Source organism: Cupressus sempervirens, chromosome 1 (assembly GCF_028749045.1).
Source record: "Cupressus sempervirens isolate cs-2001-9-10 chromosome 1, ASM2874904v1, whole genome shotgun sequence".
Classification (NCBI taxonomy): domain Eukaryota; kingdom Viridiplantae; phylum Streptophyta; class Pinopsida; order Cupressales; family Cupressaceae; genus Cupressus; species Cupressus sempervirens.
The window spans coordinates 572433955-572461338 of record NC_143118.1 but is presented as its reverse complement, the minus strand read 5'-3'; the positions used below and the strand labels follow the sequence as shown (position 1 = coordinate 572461338).

The following is a 27384-nucleotide window of genomic DNA, read 5'->3' as shown; positions in this document are numbered from 1 at the left end:
TAACGATATAGGACCACTACATTAAGATATTACATTTACACGTTACATTAAAATATTACATCATTTTACAATTACACATAAATTGTCAACCCATGGTCTTCATAACTGGCCTTCGAGGCTACTCAGGTTATGCAAGAGCTGGAGCGAAAGAACGAGGAATAACTCTCGCCTATTCTTTTGCTTTTCTATTTCTTTTGGCTTTTGTTCTGGCTTTAGGCCGTGGTAGTTCTTGTCTTTTTTCCTGGTCTTTTCTCAGAACTTTTCTTTTTGGCTAGGCTGTATGCTTTTTATCAGCATTTGAACTTTTACATTTTTGGCTGGGCTTTCATGCTTATTATCAGCCTTATATGTTTTAACTATTGGGTTTCAGGATCCCCATAAAACCTATTTATCTAATTAAAAACTAATGCTCATCTAGATGTCCGAGTTTGACCACAATATCTTTATTATGTCTTCTACCTCTGTCCAAGTTTGCTTGACCATATTCTATCTTTGTTAGGAGATATAACCAAAACATCAACAACTGCATAACTTATAGCTTTGTCTTCAATAAATCTTGAATAACTCTACATTGTCTTCAACTTTATGCATGCACTCTTAACCATAACATTAGAACACTCTATAGAACACATCTTCAATTGTGCAAAAGGTAATATGTGTTCCTTGATCCTCGTAAAACCAAATTGTGTTTGTTTTTCTTCTTGTCTCACATAATAACATGTAAGTTGACATCAATTACAAACTCTATCATGAATGCAACATATGATCACTATATCATATATCCAATAATGCTAGGATACTCCCCCATAGGAATGCCATCAACATTCAAACTAACAATATCCCCCTTGGAATTGATGACAACATAGATGAACAACATCTGAGTTCCATGAATACCAAAGCTCTCTATTGCAACTGCTTCCCTATTCATGTTGTTCATGAATGTCCATTGCACCACAACCAACATGCATAAAGAGGTGTTAATGTCCCCCATACATCAATATATTTTCAAATCATCTTCATAAATCCTTTTCAAATCCTTTTGATCAATCAAATCTCCCTCTTACAAGATCATCTCCCTCCCATTGATATTCTTCCCCTGTTGACATTAATATACAAAGATATTTCATGTATTACTCTCCCTAATCATATTCATCAATATACAAGGATGTTTTGTATTGCTTCTCCTCCAAACATATCTAAGGATGTTTTTCATGTGTATCTCTCCTCATTGACATCAATTAAAAAGGCATCATTATGTCAATCTTCTACTTAATATTTTTAATAAGCTCAAGTGTCCAAAGACACTATACAATACTAGCTACCAAGAGTCCTTCATGACTAGGCTCAAACATAGATACTCCCCCCACAGAGGAAGTATCATACATGCAATCTAGATAAATAATATTGCTCTACTACCACTGGACTGATGTAATCACTACATCAACTACTTAAAAGTATGCTGAGACATAAACCCAAGTATACCTCTCAAGTACTCAAAAGTACTCTTCGGAAAAGGTTTTGTAAATATGTTTTTTATCTACTCCTTTGTACTGATAGAATTCAATATGATCTCTTTCTCCGCAACTTTCTCTCTCAAAAAGTGATACTTAATAAATATAGGCTTTGTCTTTGAATGTAAAACAAGATTCTTTGACATATTTTACTTGTATTATCACAATGTATTATATCAGGCATTGTAAACTCAATTCTATTGTCCTTCAACATTTGTTTCATCCAAATGATCTAATTACAATTGTTTGTTCCTTTTACATACTCTAGTTTTGCTATTCTCTTTGAAATATACTTTGATTTCTTGTTTTCCCAAGAAACCAATCTTCCACAAAAAAATGCTCCACAACTTGTACTTTATCTGTAATCCACATTGCCTACCCAATCCACATTAGTGTATGCACATAAGGTAAAGTCTTTTGATTTGTCATACCATATTCCATAATCAAGTACACCCTTCAAATATCTAAAAAACTCTTTTCATTGATGCATAATGTGACTCTTTAGGATCAACTTGAAATCTCACCATAATACCAATTGCATTAGCTATATCAAGTCTAGTGTTATTAGATATTGCAAACCTCCAATCATAGATCTATACTTCTTCTTCTCAACAATAGGGGTTTCATCTTTGCTAGAAAACTTGTGACCAATAATCATAGGTCTTCTAATAGGTTTACAACTTTCTAAACAAAATCTTTTTAACAAATATTTTAAATACTTACCTTGTGATATGAAAATACCATCATCATTCTGCACAATATGCAATCCCAAGAAATGTTTTGTCTCACTGATCATACTCATCTCAAATTCCTTCTTCTTTTTTGTTGCAAATGCTTCACTTTCTTCATCATCACCTCTAAAAGATCATGTCATCCACAGATACTTGAACAATTAGTAAGCCATTTTCATTCTCCTTCAAATAAAAATTACTATCTGCATTACCTTTAGCAAATCTAAATTTTGCCAAATAATTATCCAATCTTACACACTATTTTGTAGGTGCTTGTTTCAATTCAGATAGTGTTTTCTTCAACTTATAAACCATATCTCCTTGATTTTTCAAAGGAAAACCATCAGGATTCTTTATGTATACCTCTTCTTCTAATTTACCATCAGAAATGTTGATTTGGTATCACCCTAATACACTTTGAATTTCTTGTTAGCTTTACATGCCAAAAACATTCTAACTACTTCTATTCTAGCAATAGGTGTAAATGTTTCCTCATAATCAATACTTGTTTGTTGTGAATAACCTTTACATACTAGTCTTGCTTTGTTTCTCACAATGTCACCTTGGCCATTCATTTTATTTCTGAAAACCCACTTAGTTCGAATAACATTCTTATCTTTAGGTATAGGAACCAATTCCCAAGTGTTATTCTTTTCAATCTAATCTAGTTCTTCTCTCATAGACCTAATCCAAAGGTCATCTTCACTAGCTTCATCAAAAATTTTAAGTTCAAGTTAAAAAATCAAACACAATTCTTCATTAACCTTGTTTCTTGTCATTACCAATAATCTGATCAATAGGGTAATTCTTAGCCATATTTCTATTAGGTGTCACTAGTTCAACTTTGACTTCAACTCTAGGTTCAAAGATAGGTTATTCTCTTTGTTCCACTACTTTTATCTCATTATGCATACTAGTGTCAATCTCATAAGACAACTCAACATTCTCTAGATTAGTCCTTGCATTAGTCTCTTCATCAAAATTATAATCAAGTACTCTTTCCTAAATTCTAAACTTTTCATCCACTATAACATTTGCACTCTCAACAGTAGTCTTAATTGTCTTTTTAAAATATATGTATGCTTTTCTTTTCAATGAATAACCAAGAAACATACCTTCATCACTCCTTCAATCAAACTTTCCAATATCACCATTTCTTTTAATATAGCACTTAATTCCAAAGATTCTAAAATATTTAACTGGTGGTACATGTTCAAACCAAAGTTTATAAGATGTTTTACCAATACCTTGTCTAATTTGTACTCTATTCATAGTGTACACTATTGTATTTACTACTTCTCTCCAAAATATCTTTGCCACATTATTCTGAAACATCATAGCTATTTTTTCTCTAGTTACATGTTTGTTTCTCCTCTTTGCTATATCATTATATTCAAGTGTCTTAGGGGCTGAACATGTCTTTTAATGCTATTTTCTTCACAAAAATTGTTAAACTCATTTGAAGTAAACTCTCCTCCTCTATCAAATCTCAAAAATTTAATCTTTAATCTAGATTCATTTTCAACTCTATTCTTAAACAACTTAAACTTCTCAAATGCTCCATATTTTTCTCTAAGAAATGCTACCCACATCATTCATGAAAAATCATCAACAAGAATCATAAAATACCTTTCACCATAGAAAACTCTTGTCTTTGTAGGACTACTCAAATATGTGAGTACAATTTCCAACTTCACAGATGTAGTAAACTTCTTTCTTGGAAATGAACCTTTCTTCTACTTTTCCATAACACATTCCTTGCATACCATGTTAGTAGGCTTTACAATCTTAGGAAAATTTCTAACAAAAAATGTGGTACTAATTTTCACAATGTTATCAAATTTTATGACAAATCCTTTTATGCCAAAACATTCTGTCATCCACCTTAAAAACTAAGCATGTCATCTTAGTAGGGGTCAATTGAAAACACTACCTCTTGTCCTCATACCAATACCAATCAACTTACCATCTATATCCTTTATAATGCATGTATTTTCTATAAATTGCAATGCATATCCCTTTTCAACTAGTTGTCCAACACTAAAAAGATTATGTTTCAAACCATCAACAAAATAAACATCATCAATGTTAGTCTTTCCATAAAGTGTAATAGATCCTTTTCCCTTAATATGATAAGCTACATTATTTCCAACTCTAACAATTACACTATCATAGCTATTGAATTCAAAGAATTTGTTCATATCTCTAGTTATATGATGGGAAAAACCACTATCTACGATATAATCAATTTTTTTTCTTTTCAACCTATGACACTAGTGCTCTTTCTTCTCCAACTTCTTCTTTTTTAGGACTTTCTACCTTAATAGAAACAAATCCCATTTCATCATTTTCATCGTCACTTTTACTCAAAAATACTTCCACTCTAGCTTCTAATTCCTCATCATTACAAATACACATTTCCTTGGCTTATAAGGATTTTTCGTAAACTTTCTCACTCTTTTAGAGAACTTAGAAGAATAATGAGCATATTCATCACATGTCCAACATTTAAAGATTTTCATACCTTTGGGCTCTCTCTTAATAATCAAGGTAAGTCCTTCCTCAATATTCTTATCTTCTATTTTTCCTTGGCTACTACTAGCATAATCTCCACTTGTAATTGCACTTCTTGTCAACATAGGTTGAACACTTAATACGTTGAAAGAAATCTCAATTTTAGGCTATTCTCTGATTTATCTCATCCACATCTTAGTTGATTCCAATCTCCCAAGAAGAGTTTCTCTTGTGAAATTAGGTGTGTAGGGAATAATTTTCTCAATCATCTATGTTGTCTATCTATATGTAGGTGTCAAAGTCTTTAATATTTTCCATATAACCTCATCTCCAACTTTTGTTCCATTACAAGCCTTAATTCCTCCAACGAGCTTTGATATTCTTCCAAATTAACTTCTTATAGAATCATCTTCTATCATCTTAGCATCTTGAAATAAATATATCCAATTTTGTAGTCTAATCTTTCTAGCATGCTTATCACCTTCAAATATATATTCCAAAGATTTCCAAATTTCATGAGCTAGTTTTAAAATTTTTAACCAAATATTCTAATTTTCTGGAAAAACTGTCAAGAGTTCTTCTCCAGAAAGCATATTGCACATAAAATTGTCTCCTTGAGGTTTAGGACAAGTCTCAAGCTTATCTTCATCAACCAAATCCTTTTCTCTCTTAGTGATCAACTAATATCCCAGACCCATGCATAGAAAATGTGTCTTCATCTTCTCCTTCGAACTATCATAGTTAATTTTATCAAACTTCATAATTTCTTTCCTGAAATGATTACTCGTCATAGATATCCTTAATTTGTTAAGTTTTTCCTTCAAGTACCTAATGTTCTGATACTAACTATTAGAAAGTAAAGTCCACCAAGATAACTTAGAGACGAGGGTGAATCAATTATGTAATTAAATCAAGTCTCAATATCCTTATTAATTCCAAAACATGCAAAGAGTAGATGCAATAACCATAAAAATATCACCATATATAATAAATCCTAATTTTTTAACTAGGGAAACCCTTGATCAGAGTGAAAACCCTAATGGGGATGGTACCCTCAAAATGATGTAATATATAACTTGTAAGAGGATGGGCCACAAAATGATGTACTAATATATAACTTGTAAGAGGATGGAACCTGTTAGGAGTCAATGAAATACATTCAATACAAATTAGTCTATGTTAGGAGACTTTGAATCCCTGTTAGGAGATTCCAACCCATTAGGAATTGAAATGAAGACAAGAGGACTCACTCTCTAGACAATCTTTGTACTATCCTCACCGAATAATATAGGTGTACCTCTAAAATGTCCTATAAAAACTTCTTTTCTAGATACAATACTTTATTTTCTCATTGTGCCTCAACTACACCAAACACTTCTCTAATCAAAATATATTCAATATCAAGCTCATTGGATCTCACATGCAAGTTCACATATTCACATTACACAAATAGTTGCACTAGATCTAACAATCACATTTCCACACTCTACCAAAAGGAAATAACCTTTCTTTTATACCAAGTCCTAAAAAAAATTATTGAGTTGGCCTTGAGGCTTTCCCAATTTACAATAACAATATAGGACCACCTTAAGATACTACATTTACACATTACATTACAATCTTATATCATATCACATTACACATAAAATGTCGGCTCACAATCTTCATAACTCTTCACTCAATGCTCATCTAGATGTGCATGTTTGATCACAACATCTTCATCATATCTGCTACCTTTGTCCAAGTCCGCTTAACTAGATTCTATCTCTATTATGAGATATAACCAAAACATAAGCAACTACTTAACTAGTAACTCTATCTTCAATAAATCTTTAACTCTACATTGCCTTTGACTTTCTGCACACACTCTTAAGCTTAGCATTAATTTTTTTTTTATAGAACACATCTTCAACTATGCATAAGCTAATACAAATTCCATGATCCTCACACAACCAAATTGTGTTTGTTATTTTTCTAGTCTCACAGAATAAAATGTATGTTGACATCAATGATAAACTCTATCATCAATGCAACATATGATCACTATATCATCTCTCTGACAATGCTAGGATACTCCCTCGTAGGAATACCATCAATATTCATGCTATTAGGACCCCTCTTAATCTTTCACCTATCTCCTCTTCTCATTGTAAGTTCCAAGCTATGATATTCAAATTATAAACAATATTTGCATGTATATTATTGAATCCTAAATTCGGTTGCAAAATAGGAAAAACATTATCATGTGGTAGAACCATGGTTGATCATTTTTCTGAATTTATGATTGCAAACTGAGTCACCTAATGCTCAACTCCCAAGTAGAATTGCCCAAATTTGTTTTTGAACAAATTGGTCTTCATGTTAATATCTACTTATTGACTTTATTATCTCCTTTTCTAAAGACACAAAAGTTCATAGTAGCTAGGTAGATTCAATAACTAATGCCCCTCTCAATTGTATGAGGTACAACTCCCTCATTGGATATTTACTGAATTCCTAAACTAAAACACATATACATGTATTTAACCTAAAAACATAAAAGGAAACACAAATCATTACTAGATGAGAGGCCTATAATAAGATGATTATAAGGATAAGAAATGGAACATGAAGACAACAAATCCCTTTAAGTACCTAGTGATTCAGAGCTCATTAGAAAGTGATAGCAACACAAGAATCAATCAAATCATTAATCCACTATGTTTAGAATAGCACATGAAATTTAAAGAAAATATTTAGAAAGTAATGTTCTTTAGTATAATCTCAAATAACACATTTAGATTGCTTCCATGAAACCAATTTGTATTGCATTGATTCAAAGCCTCATTAGAAAATAATCTCCAAAGTATCTAATATTAATTTATTTCAAGCATTACCATAAAAAAGACAAAATCTATATCTACTAACCAAGAGAAAAAAAATTATAGTCTTTTCTTTTTCTCTATCCTCTAACCCCTATTCCATCTAAAAGTTTCATACTTATAGTCTTAGATTGTCCAAAGGCTCTCCCTAAAAACCCAACCCTCTGATAGTTATCAAAAATGATTATTACAACTAAGTAATTCAAAAAGGACATGTGTTTGGTATGTTTTAAAACAAGATAAGAGGAAATTAAAATTAACAAAGACTAAATAGAAGGGCCACACCCAAGATCTTCATATCTTTCCTCTTCATTGGTAGGGACACGTGCTAGCTTCTAGATGCAAAAAAAACTTACAAAATCCTACATAGAATTAGAGGTAGGATTTTTGAAACTCAAGAGCTTAATTGTCCATGTGTCCTTGTGCCACTTCATCCTCATGACCTGTTCAACATACCTTGGAAAATGATCCATGCACAGGGCCAAGATAGATTCAATCTGAGAAATTTTACTAAAATCTATGACAGTGGGATTTATTTCCTCAACCATTTTTATAAATTATTCAAATGTCTTGATTAGTGGTTTTGAATTAATACTTCCTCCATAAAACTAAAAAGCACTAGTAGGTTTTATGATCTTCATGTCCTTTGTGAGGTCCTTGTACATGTCTTTGATTTCTTTCTCAATATCCCATGCCTTCTTGATGCTAGATTCATTCAAAAAGCATTTCCATGTCATATTTTCTTTGAGAATGTATAGCATGCCAAGGTTCACAATTTTTAAAGGATTCTCACTTAGGAATTCATTAACACCATATTGTTCCACTTCCTAAATATGAGGAACCACAATTGACCATTTAGCTCTCTTAGCTTCCCATGCCAGAAGTTGGGTTTGAACTTCCCCAAGTAGGGCTTTAGCATCATTTAACACCATGTTAGATTCTTTGATGAACCATTTCCCACACTTGATTATGCCATCAATCCATTCATCTATTTCCAGAGCCATCAATTTTCCCTTCTATAGCTGGTTCAATAACTTTATTATTTCAATAGAGTTAGGATCAAACTTTTGTGGGGCTTGAGCTAGAGGAAGCACTCCTAAATCACTGAGGAAATCAATATACTCCAAGGCATTAATTATTTTCTTCAATTTTATTTTTTCTTTAGCAACCTTTTGACATTGAACTGGCCATTTCCTTAGTGGTAAGTGATAACATGTGCTCTTTAGTTCCATGATTCAAGACTCCAAGATTGACTTTGGTCACTTCAAAGTCACCAATGCTTAAATCAATTGAACCCTCTTTTAGTTTATATAGAGAAAACTTGGTAGTAAATCCCCCTATTTTAGAATTTGTGGTCATGTGCATGGTATTTTTCATCTTCTTTGCTTTAGGGGTCCTAGAACTATATTTATTGATCATATCCTAGATGAGTACCACCATAGGAACATGACTTCTTTTCTTACTAACCAAATTAGTGAGCCAATAAGGAACCATTGATGATGATTTGATCTTATTTGGATCTTTTGTCAGGGTTTTTAATTGACTTACGACTCGACAAACACTATCCATGGCTATTTAAACCTATAGATCACCATTATTAGATTCCATGCCTTGTTGTTTGTTCAAGTTAACTTGTCCTATATCTTGAGCAATCATCTTGCCCTATTTCCTGGACTTAGTATATGATCTAGTTCTTTGCATAATTGTTTGTTTCTTTACTGTCTTGGAGATTCATTAATCTAAACCCCTTTTTTTACATGCACGATCAATAGAAACAAAGGTGCCAACAATTTGGGGGGGGATTGTACATCTCAGTTTAGTTCTTCTAATGGAACTTGGACTATCCCCTATTTTTTCTTTGATTTTAGTTATACCTTTGTATGTTTAATGACTGCATTGGTTCATTGAACTATGTCATCTTCTTTAGCCTTTGACCAATCAAGGGTAGGTATAATAATGTATGTTTGAGCCATGAACTCAAGTTCAGTCAATTGTGAACAATCCTCTTGAATCCCCTTTACATTCAACTTTAGTTGAAAAGAGACAATTTGTGACACCATTAACCTAGAGTGATCTCTTTTCAAAACTTCTCTTTCATTAGCACAATCTTTGCAATAATCCTCGATATGGGGCATTGATACAATATTGTCTTCCAATTCCAATGCGACTTTTGCAAATCCTTTGTTGTAAAATACTTTTCTCTCCTTGTAGAACTTAAAATCAAAAGTACAAAGATAATAGCCTATATTAACAACACTTCCCATGTTTTCACATGAAAGTTTTCCTATCTTAATGGGAAAAACAATATCCCATTTGTCTTGAGAAAGGAATTTCTTAAACACAAGACCTAGTTGGATACAGAGTTCAACCAACACAAAACAATCCATGGTGTACCTAGGTAGACTCACATGTTCTTCATTGAAACCCTCAATTTTGATATAAGTTAATTTGGGAAATTGAATGAAAACACTACCATAGGTCTAAACTAATTGTTGGGCTTCTACTGGCATCCTCTGTTCAAACATTCCTACCAATTCAAAACACAACCTTCCCATAAAGACATCATGGACCTTTCTCTAATCTTATAAGGAACAATTTTTCTATAATAGAGGGAAATATTCGTAGATGGTAATTTTATCATCAAAAGGTTCACGGGGCAAGGGTAACAGATCTTGTGTACAAGCTAGACAATACATAAGATATGAGGAAATGAAGAAGTCTTTCTTGATGGTCTAAGTCCATTTCAGTTGTGATCTCATTGAACTGGAAATCATTTGAGCTCCATCAAGGTGTTGCTTTCCTTCCAATATGATTTCTATGTAATAAAACATCTAATCTTTCCATAGATAGGCATATGGTGAACCTCTAACCCTATGTAGTTGGAAGACCAAGTTGTGTATGTGAGTCTTGAAATGGTCTTTATTTAGGCTTATAGGTAACCTTGAACCACCGTTATAATTCTTCTTAGGCCAATGTCTAGCTATTGCACTACAACATTTGTTAGATTCCTCCTTGAACTTGGCAAGGGACTAGGTCAGGGAAAAATCCACAAAGGGTTCATCAAGTATCTTTAGAACAAACATTACATTTTCTCAAGAAAATTCAAATAATACTTCATCAGTATTTCTCTTAATGGATGTGGTTTTGTCATCATAGTGGTTCACACATTCATGTACAAGCTCGAAGCTAATTGTGGAAGAAGACAATGCAATGACCTCTATCAAACCTCTATTTAGGATTTTAGTCATTCCAAGTTCATCTAATGCATCAGTTAACCTATTAGAAATAGAAGCCACCTCTACACCTCTCCAATCTCTATCCATGAGTATGGGCCTCTTATAATTCATTATAATATGATTACCAAAAATATGTAATGAATACTTCACTCTCTAAATGCCAAAATAATGACAATGATACCTATATTCCACACAAATACAAATTTACAAAGGAAAAGGAACTTTGCTAAGTGGAAAAATTTACCTTGATTTGACAATAAAAACACCAACAAAAAACTTAATGAATCTCTTGAAGTCCATCTCTGTTGTGGGTACTTGGAATATTTTTAAAGTTTCCTTTTATCAAAAAAGAGCTTTTAAATGATGATGATGATTAAGATAAATCTTGAGGTGCAGATTTAGAAAGATTTTGCACACACCAAGTATCACTCAATTGGATAGTCTATGGTAAGTATAATTAACAATAGTCTTTTTGGTTTTTACAAACTTTATTACATAATTATGAATTTTACACTTATGTCTTATGCTTACAATTTATATCATCGGGTGTGTACCCTCATTTAACATTATCATTTAATGATTTTTGTGCATGACATGTTCAACAAAATTGATCTATTCTTTGATGCCACCTCAACTCCCTCGTATCCCATCTTGAGGATCATGTCTTAATGAATCCATCATAACTTTAAATTAACCGATGATGAGGGTTTGCCACAATGAGTCAACTGTTGGGACCTGCCAGTTGCTTAGTTTTGAACTACACATGATGTTGAACTAGTTTGAATTGCTTTGAACCAAAGTTCAAAGTAATCAAAAGGTTCAAAATGGTTCAGGATTTCAGATAGGTTTAGAGGTTCAAATAGTTCAAAAGTTTAACTCATTGATTCCTAACAGACTTTAACTAATTTGAACCTAGTTTAAGACTCAAATTTAGCAATGCATACAAACTTGATAGAATTCAACCTTAGAGAAGAAAATAGACCTAAAGCTCAAAGATTTGGACATCAAATTAGAGCTTCAAAATGGAGAATTTAATATTGAGATTGGATTGTAACTCTAGGTGACTCTAAAAAATATTGAGAACAACACTTGCCTTGTAGATCTTTGCTACACATCCTTAGAGATGCATTGATCTCCTTGTAAACTTGGTGAACTCAAGTTGGTCTCACCTCTTTCCTTGGTTGTTGGCAATATCTTGTCATTTTATCTTCTTTATTAGCAATAACTTCACTTGGTAGTCTCTGGCTTTTATCAACTCTACGTGTTCTATTGCACACTCTACACCCTCTCTATTATGTGTTATTTAACAACCAATGACTCCAACAACTTTTACAAAAACCTTCTCCTTTAATCGGATCACTTAAATTCCTTTTTCCATGTCAGAGCATAATTACCCAAACACAAATTATTTCTCACATTTTTAAATTCAAAATTTGAATTCCATGACTAGTTCCTTCATAGGAAACCTGTGATCCCTATAGTTAGGGTCTAGATTGGTAGCTCTATCATTCTATTCATAAACCAATCATAGCCTTTGTCCTTTCCTACTTCTATTGTTCTTCTCTTTACTTCTTTCACATCCACTCTGCTAATTTCTCTCCCATCACATCTATTAGTGACTCACCTCACCAATGACCCATATCAACTATCTTGTGTGCTTATCTGCATGTGTTGGTGTGGTGTACATAAGTGCATGTTGGTTTACTTTTTTACTAGTGTTTCATAATACCTTGTGTCTTCTTCCTACTTCAACCAATTGTCAATCAATTTTTCCATCAATGACAACACTACACCAAAGAGACATGTAGGGTCAACAATCTCCCCCTTTGGAATTGATGACACAACATCCTTTACCAAAAATCTCTTAATGCTTTGTGAAGTTTCCTTGGTAAAAAGGACCTCCTTATCAATTTTACCATATCTTTATATGTAGATGGACTTAGCATAATTTTCTTAGTTCTCCCCCTCAAAATGTGCTTTTCTTTTTGTTCTCTTCAATTGATTCCTTTCTCTCTTCTTTGATCTCCTTTTCCTATATAGCTCCCCCTATCCGCTACCTCAAATCTTCATTTTTCATATTCATATGTTCTCATTCTCCTTTGTTTAGTTCATTTCCCTCTTCCCTATTATGTCTCCCCCTTTCTTCATTCTCATTTGCCTCTATTTTCTCATTCCCCTCTTTCCATTCTCTCCTACATATATTCTTCCCCTTTATTCATATCCTATATATATTCTCCCACTTTTTGTCATTAATGATAAAGGGTTCTATATGTTGTCAAATGCATCTTTGTATTGACCCTATGTGGTGGCAAGATGGGTATCCCATGATGCCTTCAAGTTAGTGACGACATTGGTCTCACTCACTATGTCTACTAGGAGTTATTTAAGTTCATTCAATGTGTTGACCGGTGCCATGGAGACTAGTGCATCTTCATTCACAATATATGTTTGAATGATGCATGTCATGGGGAATAGTATGCATTGTACTTCCATCAATCTAATTGCTTGTTTCTCTTGATCTACTTTGATTTTATGAATGAGTTGCAATCTCCTTTGAGTCTTGGACAAATAGTCAATTGTAGAGCTAGTGACTATATTTATGTACCTTTTAGTTCATGTAGCTCATGTTCAACTAGCTATAACTTTTTTTCCAAGTCTGGTGAAAGTGCACTTAGATCAAATGTCTTTCATATGACCAGTGCAAAGGCTTTCAACGTTTCTATAATTTTGACTTAAGCCTCTTGTAGAGTGGCCTTCTTGTGTTCTACTAGATTTTTCAATTTTTATGTCCTCTTGAATTCCTATTTATTCTCCACTATTTCTTCAACGCTACCTTTATTATATTTGATGTTATCAACCAAAGTGTTGAGCTAGTTGATGAGACATGTATTAGGATTGTTAAGTGGCATCTGGAGAAAACTCAATAATTATGTTTCTAGTGATTTCTAGTGTTCTTACTCTTTGTTTCTTCTTGTTTTTTCCTTGTTTCTTCAACTGTTTCATGTACTTTTTGATTTCTTCTAGATCCATATCTTTGATGATTAACTTCTTCTCTACAATTATGGAATCTAGTTTCTCCTTTTCTTCTTTAGTGCTTGCATGATGAAGGGTGCTCCCCTTAATACCATAAACTCATTACAAAAAAAAACTAACAACAATAGATGCAAGAACAAAATATGGACTTCTTATTTGTGTCGCAAATGCGGAATTACAGAATTCATAAGTACAATATGCTAACCCACATGGGTGCATTCATTACAATAAATTGAAAGACAAGTTGTGAACTATCACCTAGAGCTGTCATAGAAAATGTTCAGGCCTTTCTTAAATAGGCAACTTTATGCTGCCTAGGAAGGTTCTAGACAATGAAACTTAATACCTAGAGCTGACAGACCCTAACAATCCACAAAGAGTTGGCCAAATACATCTTTGAGAATTATTTTAGATATTTTGGGTAGCCCAACTTTGGAATGCCATAACTCACGGACCGTTGCTTCAATTGGCTATTATAACCACTTTTTGGAAATGCTAGCTTTTGATCTACAGGCTTGAAACTATGCTAGTGCCCTTTTGTCAAATTCTCAAACCTCATCCAGACACTCTAAGGCCTCCAACAATGAGCCTGAAGATTTTTCTGTAAATATTTCCACCAAAAATCCACAATAACTTCTCTAATACTTATGCTTGAGTAATGAGATTTTTATGGTAGGCTTACAACTCTAAAATGAACCTTCCTATTGAAAATAAGAACATTCTGGCCTCATATGACAAAATTACTAAAAATAGCAAGTTCTAATAAATAGCAACCCCCCAGTCTATTAGTCCTTATTAAAATAGAAGAGATTGCAATAAAAATATTTTTGGGTGATGCAAGATTGCTCTTACACCCAAGATGCTCCTGCATCAGACACCCAAGGTAATTTGAGAAGTGACTCTATAATGTCTCAAGTGTTTAGAGGAAAACCAAGATGGTTAACCTCCTCCTTTATTAGCCATGATGAATCCTCAACTAGCCTCCCTTTCCATTTGATTAAATATTCCTCATAAGTTCTGTTCTTGGTACTTTTTTCAATACGACTGTCTGGTATCTCCTCAATCTCCTTTGTAGCCAAACTAGCTGCTAGAATACTCCACTGCACTTCTGTAACTTCATCTCCATCACCTCCTTCATAATACTCTATCAAATCTAAAATGTTAAAAACTAGTGAAATATTCAATTCATTAAGCAACTCCACTTCAGAAGCATTTCCAAAATCATGCCTTTTCAGTATCTTGCATGGTCCAAACTTTTTCATCTTTAGCTTATTATATGTACTCACTAGAAAATGCTCCTTTCCCAAATGAACCATGACTTCATCTCCAACCTAAATTCCTTATACCTCCTTTTCACATCAACCTTAGCCTTATATTGTGTATTCATCTTTATGATGTGCTTCCTCACCTCCTCATGAATGTTCTTTAAATGTTCAACAAATTCTTCTGCTTTAGCACTACTTATCTCTCCTTTATCCAACTGCCTCAATTCAAAAACATTTCTAGGACTATTCCCATATACAATCTAGAATGGTGATTTATCAGTACTCCTATTGACAGAATTATTATATGCAAATTCTACTAATGGTAAAATCATATCCCATCCTTTTGGCTTGTCTCCAACCAAACATCTTAGCAAATTTCCCAAACTGCGTTTCACAACTTATGTCTGTTCATCAGTTTGTGGATGATGTGATGAATTGAACTTCAAATCTACCTTCAACTTCTTCCACAATGTATGCTAGAAATACCCAACAAATTTGGTATCTCAATCTAAAACTATACTCTTTGGTAGATCATGTAGTCTTAGCACTTCCCTGGAAAACAATTTAGCTACATGAACAACATTGCTACTCTTCTTGCAAGAAATAAAATGTGTCATCTTTGAAAACCCATCAACCACCACAAAGATAGAATGATGCCCACATTGTGTCCTTGTTAATCAAAGAACAAAATCCATACTAACATCCTCCGATGACTTCTCTGGTGTAGGTAATGGTTGATACAACCTTTTATTCTACTTCACTCCTTTCCCCATCTGACATACTCTACAACTCTGTACAAACTTTTTCACATATTGTTGTAATTGTGGCCAATAATAATTCTCAACAACCAAAGAAATGGTCTTATCTCTGCCAAAATGTCCAGCCAATCCTCCACTATGCTTCTCCTTGATGAGATTCTCTCTCATTGAACTTCTTGGAATGCACAACTAGCTTCCTTTGAACAACATACTATCTTGGATCATAAAATCCAACCACTTTGTCCTATCAAGTGTAACAGGTCCTATACAAGCCTTCCACACTTCACCAAAATTAGGATCATCTGTAGAAAAAGTATTGAGTTCCCTGAACCCAACCACCTCTATCTACATTTCTATCATCAAAATTTGTCTTCTACTAAGAGCATCTGCAACTTTGTTAGACTTCCCACTCCTATGTTTTAAAAAAAATGTATAGCTCTACAAAAACTCAACCCACTTCAAATGCCTTTGGTTCAATTTTCCTTGACTATTCAAATATTAAAAAGCTTGATAATTAGTATACAAAACAAACTCCTTAGGAAGAAGATAGTGTCTCCACTTTTTCAATGCTTGAACCATAGCATAAAATTTCTGATCATAAATAGAATATTTTCTTTTGACATCATTCAATTTCTCACTAAACTAAGCAACATGTCTACCCTCTTGGCTCAAAATAGTTCCTATTGTAGTACCACTAGCATGATAGTCTACTTGAAACACCTTGTTAAAATTAGGAAGTGCTAAAATAGGCTACTCAGTAACTTTTTGTTTCAATAGATTAAAACTCTCATCTGCTCCTATAGTCCACTTAAACTCTTTCCTATTCACTCTCATTATTTCAGTCAAGGGTCAAAAAATACTACTAAGAGTTCTTATGAACCTTCTATAAAATGTAGCCAATCCATGAAAAGATCTTACCTCTGTTGCACTCCTTGGAGTAGGCCATTCAAGGATAGCCTTCACTTTCTTTGGGTCTATTTTCAGACCTTTTGCTGAGACTAAAAATCTCAGGTACACCAACTCCTTCTTTACAAAACTACACTTCTTCAAGTTTATCAACAACTTCTCTTCCCTCAACTTATCAAACACCTTGTGAATATGGATCAAATGCTCCTCCAATGTGTTACTAAAGATCAAAATATCATCTAGGTAAACAATAACAAACTTATCCAGAAACTCCTTCAGTACTTCATTCATGAGCCAGATGAAAGTGCTTGGTGCATTGGTTAGCCCAAAAGGTATGACTAACCACTCATACAGTCCTTCTTTAGTCTTGAAAGTAGTCTTCCACTCATCACCTTCTCTGATGCAAATCTAATGGTATCCACTCTTCAGATCTATCTTTGTGAAATACTTAGGTCCACTCAAACAATCCATAATATCATCCATCCTTGGCAATGAAAATTTGTACTTGACTGTGATCTTGTTGATAGCACAAGAATCTGTGCACATCCTCCATTCTCCATTCTTCTTTGGTGCTAATATGGTTGGTAAAACACATGGACTTAGACTCTCTCGAATCAACCCCTTCTGCAATAACTCATGAACTTGCCTATTCAACTCTTCACTTTCCACTAGTGTCATTCTGTGTGTTGCCTTGTTTGGCAAGTTGGCTCCTAGAACCAAATCCATCTAGTGACTAATCCTCCTCATTGGGGGCAATCCATTAGGTACATTTTTTGATACAATATCAAAAAACTCTCCTAACATATTTGCAACTTCTACAGGTACCTCCTCTACTTCTTGTTTACTATCTTTTGGAATTATAGCAAAACACACATGCTCATGCTTCATACCTTTGAGAAACTCTTTTCCATCAACTAAACATATTCTAGCAGCACTACATACCTTTTCTTCTTTATCCTTCAATGGCTTCAACTTATGTTTCACTCCATCCTTCATCAAAGTGTAGGTATTTTCTAGCCCATTGTGTACAACATGGTTGTCAAATTGCCATGGTCTACCCAACAACATATGACATATGCCCATAGGTATGATATCACAAAGTACCTCATCCTAGAAGCTTCCAATCTTGAACTTCACTAAGCACTGCTCATTGACCATGACCTTGTGGTCATCTTGCACCCAAGAAATGTGGTATGGACTTGGGTGTTTCTATCTCTTTAGCTTTAGTTTGGTGACCATCATTTCTAACACCAAATTGTTAGTACTTCCACCATCAATGATCACATCACAACACTTATCTTCACATTTGCACCTTGTGTGAAACAAGATCCTTCTTTCATCAAGTTCATTCTCACCACTCAGAAGGACTCTTCTATTAACTAGGACTTCTCTTCTTTTAGCATCTTCAAAATATAAGGATCTAGCATCTTCATCAACATGTGCAACTCTAGCCTAGCCTTCTATTCTTTGATCTATCCTTCCTTGGTGCTGGGAACATTCAAATGTTCTATGCCTTTCTTCTTTTTAGTGAAAATATTTTCCATAGAAGCCTCCTCTTCCAGGTCCTTGTCCTCTACCTCTTCCTCTCTAATCTCTATTGTTCTAATCATGGAAATGATTGGAATTGTTTCCCCTTTGGTTTTGACTGCTACTTCCAGCCTCATCCTTGTTCTTCTAATCATCATTATGGCCTCCATAAGATCGTCTGCTAGATCTTCCAGTGTGACCTCTTCCACTATTCTTTCTGTCAAACTTCTTGTTCAGTTTCTCCTCAAATCTTAGGGAAAAATGGTATGCTTCCTTACTACTATTCATTCAAACCAAACTCAACTCATCTTGAATGCTTGTCCTTCACCCAGTAAGATAGGTGACTTTCTCCTTATCAGTTTCTACATAGGCAGTTCTAATGAGAACTTAGTAGAACTCTTCGGTATACTCTTGAATAGATTTTCTCACTTGCTTCTTTCCTTGCATCTTGTTCAACATATCAAGCTCATAATCCATAGGAATGAATTTTCACTTCATTTTAACTATCATCTGATCCCATGTAGTGATTTTGTCCTTTCCCTTTCTATTTTTCTCCAACTGAACCTCCTGCCACCAGATCTTTTGCATGTCCCTTCAGTTTTGCCTTCACAAACTTGACCCTATTAGGATCATCAATATATTCATACTCAAAAGTACTCCTCCAATTCATTGATCCAATTGATTAGCTCCTCTGGGCTAAGATTTCCTGAAAATGTGGGAACTTCAAACTTGGGTCTTTTTCCAATCTTGGAGATGGCCCTAAAAAGTCTCTCTTCTTTTGGGTTTAGAACTGCCTCTGCTTCGACATTTTCTTCTACTTTTTCCCCATCCTTTCTTTTATCTATTTTGAGAAGATTAATTCCTCTATGCATTTGTTCTTCCAATGCTTGCATTTGCCTTTGGAGGGCTCAAAAACCCTGAAGTGTAACACCTACAGCTCTCTACCATGCTCCCTCTGTGGAGGCATTTTTGCGCTTCTGCTAAAACCTTAGTGAAAACTACCTTAGAATCGACGATTTGTCTACATGCTCAGCTCGATCCATGGTCCTGATGCGAACTACCTCACAATTGGCAATCCGTCTACGCACTCAAGAACTCTAGCTTTGATACCACTTGATGAAGGATGGTCCTCTTAATACCATAAACTCATAATAGAAACAAAGTAACAACAACAGATGCAAGAACAAAATATGGACTTCTTATTGGCACTGCAAAGCGAAATTACAGAATTCATAAGTACAATATGCTAACCCACATGGGTGCATTCATTACAATAAATTGCAAGATAAGTTGCAAACTATCACCTAGAGTTGTCCTAGACAATGTTCGGGCCTTTATTAAATAGTCAATTTTATGCCTCCCAGGAGGGTTCTAGACAATGAAACTTAATACCTAGGGCCAACAGACCCTAACAATCCACATAGAGTCAGCCAAATACATCTTTGACAATTATTTTAGACATTTCAAGTAGCCCAACTTTGAAAGTCCATAACTCACGAACCGTTGCTCCGATTGGATATTATAACCACTTTTCAAAAATGCTAGCTTCTGATCTATAGGCTTGAAACTGTGCTAGCACCCTTTTGTTGAGTTCTTGGACCTTATCCAAACACTCTAAGGCCTCCAACGATGAGCCTAAAGATTTTTCTGCAAATATTTCCACCGAAAATCCACAATAACTTCTCTAATACTTATGCTTCAGCAATGAGATTTTTATGGTAGGCTTACAACTCTAAGATGAACCTTCCTATAGAAAATGAGAACATTCTAGGCTCATATGAGAAACTTACTAAAAATAGCAAGTTCCCATAAATAGCAACCCCCCTGTCTACTAGTCCTTATTAAAATAGAAAAGACCGAAATAAAAATATTTTTGGGTGATGCAAGATTGCTCTTACACCCAAGATGCTCTTGCATCACTGCATGTAAAAGAATTGTCATTCATCTTATGACCTTGAAGATCATGATGAGGATGAAGAAGATGTCATTATATATCTTATTGCCATTCTCTTTTTCCTAGAGTACTCACCACCTATCATTCTAGACACACTTGGTTCTCTCTTTTGGCTTGTTTGTCCATGTGTCCTACTATCAAACACTCTCGATATAGAGGATGTTGGACCTACTTTCATACCTATTTAATCTTCTTGTTACACTTCCTCTTCTTGTGTCCCTTCTTCTTGTTTTTTTTTTCTCTTCTTGCTCCAATTCTAGAGACTTTTCTTTTGGGGATTCTACATATGGTACTTGTACCGATTCAGATGATTTCTATTTTTCACTTATGTCCTTTTTTGGTGATGAATCAACAATGATGATGGCTGCCTTATTGGTCTCATTGATATGTTGTTGAGCCATATCCATAGGTGACTTGACTCTTTTACCAGTGATCTTTGTAATTAGTAGGGCATCTATTGGTTGTTCAATATTGCTAGTATCTATTGTAGGTGCCATCTCCTTTGTCTAGGATGCAATTGACTCTCCTTGAGTCAAATTTTTTTGCTCCTTTTCTTCTTGATGTGTTTCTTCCTCCCTTTAAGGACTTGGGTTTTCCCATCTTCGTTCATCAATTCCTCTACTCTTCTCAACGCTTGCACTTTTTTCTACCTCTGCTTGTTTCAATCTGGTCACCCCTTTTCTCTTGGAATTAGATAGTTCCTAGGTGCCTCCTTGGATCTGACTTCTCTTCAAGTACGTATCCACTTCTTGAGTTATATATTTCTAGTGTTGGTTGATGCCTTCTTGGGCTTGGTTGGTTTGATCAATTAAGATATCAACCACATACTTTGTGTTGTTGAACATTCCTTTGTATACTTATGAACATAATGCCTTTTGAGATTCAGTCAGTTTTGGTCTCATCTTGATTAGAGAATCCTGTATCATTTTCTCCTAATCTTTTATAATAGTGCTCCATTTTTTATTTAGTATTTTTCTCAATTCCTTGGATATCAACAACTCAATATCATCTCTCATTCTTGTTAATACATCTCTTATGTCTTTATTCTTATTATCCTTAGAGAATCTTGAAAATCTATTTTTTAAAATTGAGTAATCATGTCTTTTTAAAATTGTATTTATAATTTCATCAATAGGAATTAGTTTAGATTTATTCTTACCTTTCTTCAATGCCCTTGATATTTCTACTTTTTTCTCCTCTGTTGCTTCTATGATCACAATTACTCCTATTGCATCATCTTCTTACATAGTCTCTTCAGTCTCTGGTTGAGTTGATGGTGACTCTTCTTCCTCTAGAACTTGAGTCATGTATAGGGGACTCATAGCCAACTCTACTTCCATTTGCATAATGCTCATTAATTTGAATGGTTTTGAGGCCTCACTTTGATCTAGTTACCCTCTATGGAGTTGACTATTGGGATTTTTTATCCTTAGTGAGAAGTTTGTTCCTTATCTATCCACAAGTGTCAAACCTTAGTAGGATCAATCTTTCTTCCATAGATAGTAGTCATTATATGTAGGGCATTGCCTCTTCCTCCTTCACCTCATAATCGAATGGTGTCAACTAGTGAGTTTTGAGTTGAACCACACATACAATGCACTTGTTTGTGCTTTGAAGAAAGAAAACTTGTTCTTTGAAAATCTCCAATAGACTTTCTTGTTCTTTGAAATTCTCCACTAGACTATCTTGTTCTTTGAAACTCTCTATTATACTATTAGTTATCCTTTCTTTGTGATTCATTTCCTTTAGGAAATATTTGAAGTATTCCCATAGCATTATATTCCATCTTCCTTCTAGTTTCTTGTAGATATCACATATTTTTATTGTGAACAACTGATCTTCACTCCATTTGTAGAGTGGGGATCCAAGGAATTATCCTCTTAGATAGAAAAACATGCATACCAATATCGATACGAACCTTAGGGTTTTATCCTTACAACCATTCATGATCTTACCCAGGTTCTCCATTATCTTCTCGTGAAAATATCCACATAGATAAATTTGAGACTTGTTGTGGATATCCTGAACTTTTCCATACATGGTGTTGCTAGGAATGTGATTTTCCCTACTTGTGTGGTAGATCTTTTATTCAAACACCATAGCTACAATCCTTATCTTTGGGTATGGGATCCCATATACTGTGCAACCCATTCCATCCTAGGTTGTCTTCCCTCTAGTGATTGTACTCGCTTGCCTTGGGGATATGACATTCATCGATTGGTCAATACCAAACACATTGAAACTAGTTGACCTTTCTAATAGGGTCTTTGTAATCCTATATGGTTTTTCAAACCATATATACTACTCATGAATTCTACTAAAAGAAAATCTCACTCATTCTTTGTATAAGAAATTAGGTATGTACACCACTTTACTTAGCAAGAAACTCTCCAAATGTTTGTGTCTTTCCTTTAATGCTCCTTTAAAGTAGAATAAGCTATATAGTTCTCATATCTCCTTGTCTCCTATGTCCCAATTTTTAACTTCTAGGTAAAAACTTACATCTTCTGTAAGTAAGACATCATCATGGAGTGATGACAACCCTATTTCATCTTCCACATCTTTCCCTTTTGCTAAGATGGTCTCATACTCAGGATAATTTCTTTGTTGATCATGTTAACCTTGATTATTTCTTCTACCATTTTTCTTGATTATTCCTTGATTAACAATTGTGAAAGAGATGAAGGATTCTTCTTTTAGATAGTACTCTTGCAAGTTTTCCTTTAAGCTCTTAGGGTTTTGCAATATGGAAGCACAAGTGTTTTTGATAATGCAAAGCATCAAATGATTTTCTATCACATTTTTATGTCATAAAATTGTAATATTAGGGTTACAACAGTGGGTAAAAGACTTTACCTATTGTAGGACATATATTATTAACACTCTTGATTTGTCTTCAATTATTGCTTTTTCACCCTTCAGTCTTCCATCAACAAGTTGCATTTACTCTCATCATCAACATCTTCTCTCATTTTTTATTTAACCACTCTAAGTTTCTTGAGCTTAGTTAGTTTAAGAGGTCTCACCACTAACTAGTGATTTGGTAACCTCTTCTAGCTTTATCGCTTTAGCCACTTCACCCTTCTTCATCTGCTTGGTAACCTCTTCTATCTCTAGCTATTCCACAGTCGTTTTCTTTTCTTTCTTGACAGAGGATTTGTTGCCTAGTCTTCTACTAATTTTGTAGTCTGTTGCAAGATGACCAACTTTGTGATGGCTATGGAAGAATATTCTAGGACCTTTTTAGTGTTTGGTGTTGTTCCTCAAGTTCATCCCAAACCTACGGTGAGTAGCAAGATGACCACAGTTTCCATAGGTCATGCACACTAGTGTTGGAAACCTTTTTCTTTGAATGGGATTCATTGCCTTAGGAGACATTTGATTGTCCTTGGCTCCCATTTTGTAGTCCTTAGCTCTATGTCCATACTTCTTGTGGTAATAGCAATGACCATCTATTATTTTCTCATTAAAATGAGATAGACACTATTATGTAGTATGGCCATAAAGATTACAGCTATTGTATTACCCTTCAAAGCTACACTATATAGGGTATGTGTAGGATCATGTTAGGCCAAAAGCTAGTGACGTGGAAAACAAACTAGTTCAAAAGCGATTTGAAATTCACTCTGACTCTTTTTCCCAATCCTAATACCAATGAAAAAACAAGCTACCATAGCATATCGGGTATCCTATATATCGAATACCTAAAACCTGCACATAGATTTTTAAAAAAAATTGAATGCTTATTTTGTCATTTTCTTTCAATATTAACCACCTCTACTATTAGGTATCAACTTCTAAATCATGTATACAAAAATTCCTTGCCATTTTATCACTCCATATTGCATCCAAAGACAAGTAAGTTTTTTTTTTTTTTTTTTTTTGTTTTTAATTGATTTAGTTTTTTTTTTTAATTTAGGTTTTTGTAATGAAAATAGAAAGTTTTTAGTTTGATTTATAATTTATTCATTCAAATTGTAATTAATGTTCATTTGCATTATAAATAGGCATGGAAGACCCTAACCAACCTCCAAACAATCTAGAACCACCACTACCCCCTCAAAACCCTCCCCAAATTCAAGACCTGATTGAAGAAATTCTAAATTAATTAAGGGTTGTGCAACAAACATATAATACTATCCCTATTTTATCTCCCATACTAGCCACCCTTAATACTATCGTGGCTAATATTGAGACCCTTACCGACTAGCATGATGCATCTCTTTGTTGGCGTGATGAGATGCACCTCTAGTTTGATGATGGTTTGGATTATGATGGGGTTGTGGCCCTTAATATTAGTTAAAAATAATTAACCAACCTATTTACTGACCCCAAAAATGGTAAAAAAGTTGACCCTAGAAAAACAAAATTGTCAATCAAATGGTGCACTAATGAGGCCATTAAAACTTACTTTTAGGATCCCTAGTAGATGGTTTTTGAAAAACCAACACACAAAAATTTGGAGGTGCCCAATATTTCTTGATAAAATTATATGTTGAGTTTTTCAAAGGGCTTAAAGTTAATTATTGGAGCATGAAGTCGAATATGGGCATAGGAGGTGGAGCTCCATAAGATAGACCCAAGGTGAAGCCAAAGAAAGCCACCACATTTGTCCCCCTTGATATCTCTGCCCCTCCTCTAGTCAAGCATCTTGATTTCATTATTGAGGCTAGTACAACATCTATTAGATCCATTCATCATTTGAGTAGTCTACTAGTCACCTAGACTAGGTCCTTGTTGCCTCCTTGTGTTGATGATGTTGGCACTAGTACACCTAGTAGATCCTCACATGTTTGTATGTTACATACTTGCATTATGCACAAAAGTCTTTTTTTGGGTCCCATTTGTGATTCTAATTTTTAGTTTGAGGTTGGAGATGATGACACTATAGACATGGTTGCAGAGACAACCACAACTCTTATGAGAGATGTGGAGGGGCGGGTACAGACATGAACTCCTTCTGTTATGGTAAGTCTATAAATTTGATTCATCACAACATTGTTAATTTTAAATCAATATTTATATTAAAATAAATTATAACTTCATACTTGTGTACATTATGTGATTCATTTATGTCCAACTAATGATAGAGGAGGAGATGAGAGATTTGGATGCAATCACACTTTCAGCCATTTCATTTGGCCTTGAGACCTCTATGGTACGTATAATTTGATTACTCATTAATTTCTTGTTTCATATTGTATTTTACATTATTTCTCGTCTTCTTTTTCTCTTGCACATTTCACTTGTTAGTGGGGGACAATGTGAGGGGGTTGTGCCATTGACCATTGATAATGGGAATGCAAATATATGTTTTAAAGTCATTAAATGCATATATAGATAGATATGTACTTTTTTATTTATTTTTACTAATGAAATGTTATTGCATTGTTTATTTTATATGGGATGTCCTCTAATGATGCACATACCCAGATTCACCATTGCAGACCCTAGAGCATTTATGTTTGCAGCAAGAGCCCTATACTATGTATATTTATCGTTTATTTGTTACTTATTTTAATGTTCTTAGATTATAAAGAAATTATTGTCATCATTATAAAAATTATATTTTTAACTCTCATAGGAAACACCTGATGTGATGGAGGGAGATCAGCAGGGCTTTGTATCTTTGCTCACTCAATCGACATTTGTAGATCAGAGATCACTTGAGGTAAATTATAATTTGAATTCTTGATTAGCTTATCATTAATAACATTATAGTTTAAGCATTATATCAATCTAACAACCATACAAACATGTTTAGGTCATACTTAGTGAGGTGTGTGCTTTACCAAGGAGATATGTGAGGACTCTTGACTGATGGACGAAGGTGTGGAGAGAGCTAAATAAAGTTGCCTTCATTATTGATAAATATGCATTTGAATACATTTATATTTTATATGTACAAATTATTAATTAACTAGTCTAACTTGAATTTTATCTTTTTTGTTCATATAGGAGCTAGAGAGTTCAAAGAGTGCATCGAAGAGGCTCCATTTTGATGGACCTCCCGCAACCTAGGATGTTCTAGTTTTTTAGGGATGCCTTCTGGGAACATTTTCAAATGACATATGCCATATTTTATTTATAAACTTTGATTTCATAGACATATTTTGATGGCATGCACCATCTTTTGTATATGGATGTACATTTTGACATATATTTGCATCGAATTTATATACGATTATGTATTTTGATATATTATATTATTTTGAATTGTTGCACATTTGTATTTGTATAGTGCATGGAATCTTGTTTATTTTAATAATGTTCATTAGAATCCTATTAATTGAATTCTTGTTCATTGGAATCTTGTATATGATTTATAAAATCTTATTCATTGTACTCTTGTTCATTAGAATCTTCTTCATGGTTTATGAAATCAATATCAAACTAATAGAAAAGAATCAAACTCCTCCAAATATTTAAGAAACCCCAAAACCAAAATACCTCCTTAAGAAAATATAGCCAAAAGAAAAGACAAGCCCTTGAATTTTTTCAACATCCAACTAATGACAAACGTAATGAACAAACAAAACAACAATGGCTTTGAGTTACGATTCTCAAAGATCATTTCTTAAATATACTTAATGCACCTTGTGCAAACTTCGAGGTGTGGTGTTCACAAAATTTCTAGCAATGAATCCATGCCACAACCAACATTTTGAAAGTTGGACATTGGTACACCAATTCATTGAGGAACACTATGAGGTTTGGCATCAATTGAGACCGACATGCTAGTTTCAAACAAAATTGAATCTTGAAAAACTAAGAGAGGTTATTTTGGAAATCAATATCATGGTCCTTTAACATTTGACACTTCATTGATATGCCTCATGAGTTACAAGTTATAAGCATTAGAAGATCATAGCCCAAACATGCATAGGGCACCTTGGAGATGCTTTAGTTTGGGGGGCTTGTGAATGTTCTAGGCTCTCCGTGGTTGAAATGATGGTGGTAATGGGGTTCACATGACATCTAGAGCTAATAGCATTGACAAAATGATGTCACAATGAATGGTTTAAAAGTTGTGCACTGGTACACCAATTTACTAAGGAACATTGTGAGGTTTGGCATTGACTGAGATT

At 34.1% G+C, this 27384-nt stretch overlaps 1 protein-coding gene across 1 annotated transcript in view; it reads left to right on the top strand.

Annotated features, from left to right (window-relative positions):
- LOC149578706 (FBD-associated F-box protein At2g26860-like) overlaps positions 1–26500 on the top strand; it is a 99963-nt gene extending 73463 nt beyond the window's left edge. The window contains exons 3-7 of the mRNA XM_089831248.1: positions 25200–25264; positions 25387–25454; positions 25881–25967; positions 26061–26126; positions 26255–26500. Of these exons, the coding sequence (XP_089687374.1) occupies positions 25246–25264; positions 25387–25454; positions 25881–25967; positions 26061–26117 (231 nt within the window). The 5' untranslated portion in view covers positions 25200–25245 and the 3' untranslated portion in view covers positions 26118–26126; positions 26255–26500. The remainder of the gene's footprint in view (positions 1–25199; positions 25265–25386; positions 25455–25880; positions 25968–26060; positions 26127–26254) is intronic.
- Positions 26501–27384: the final 884 nt, after the last annotated feature.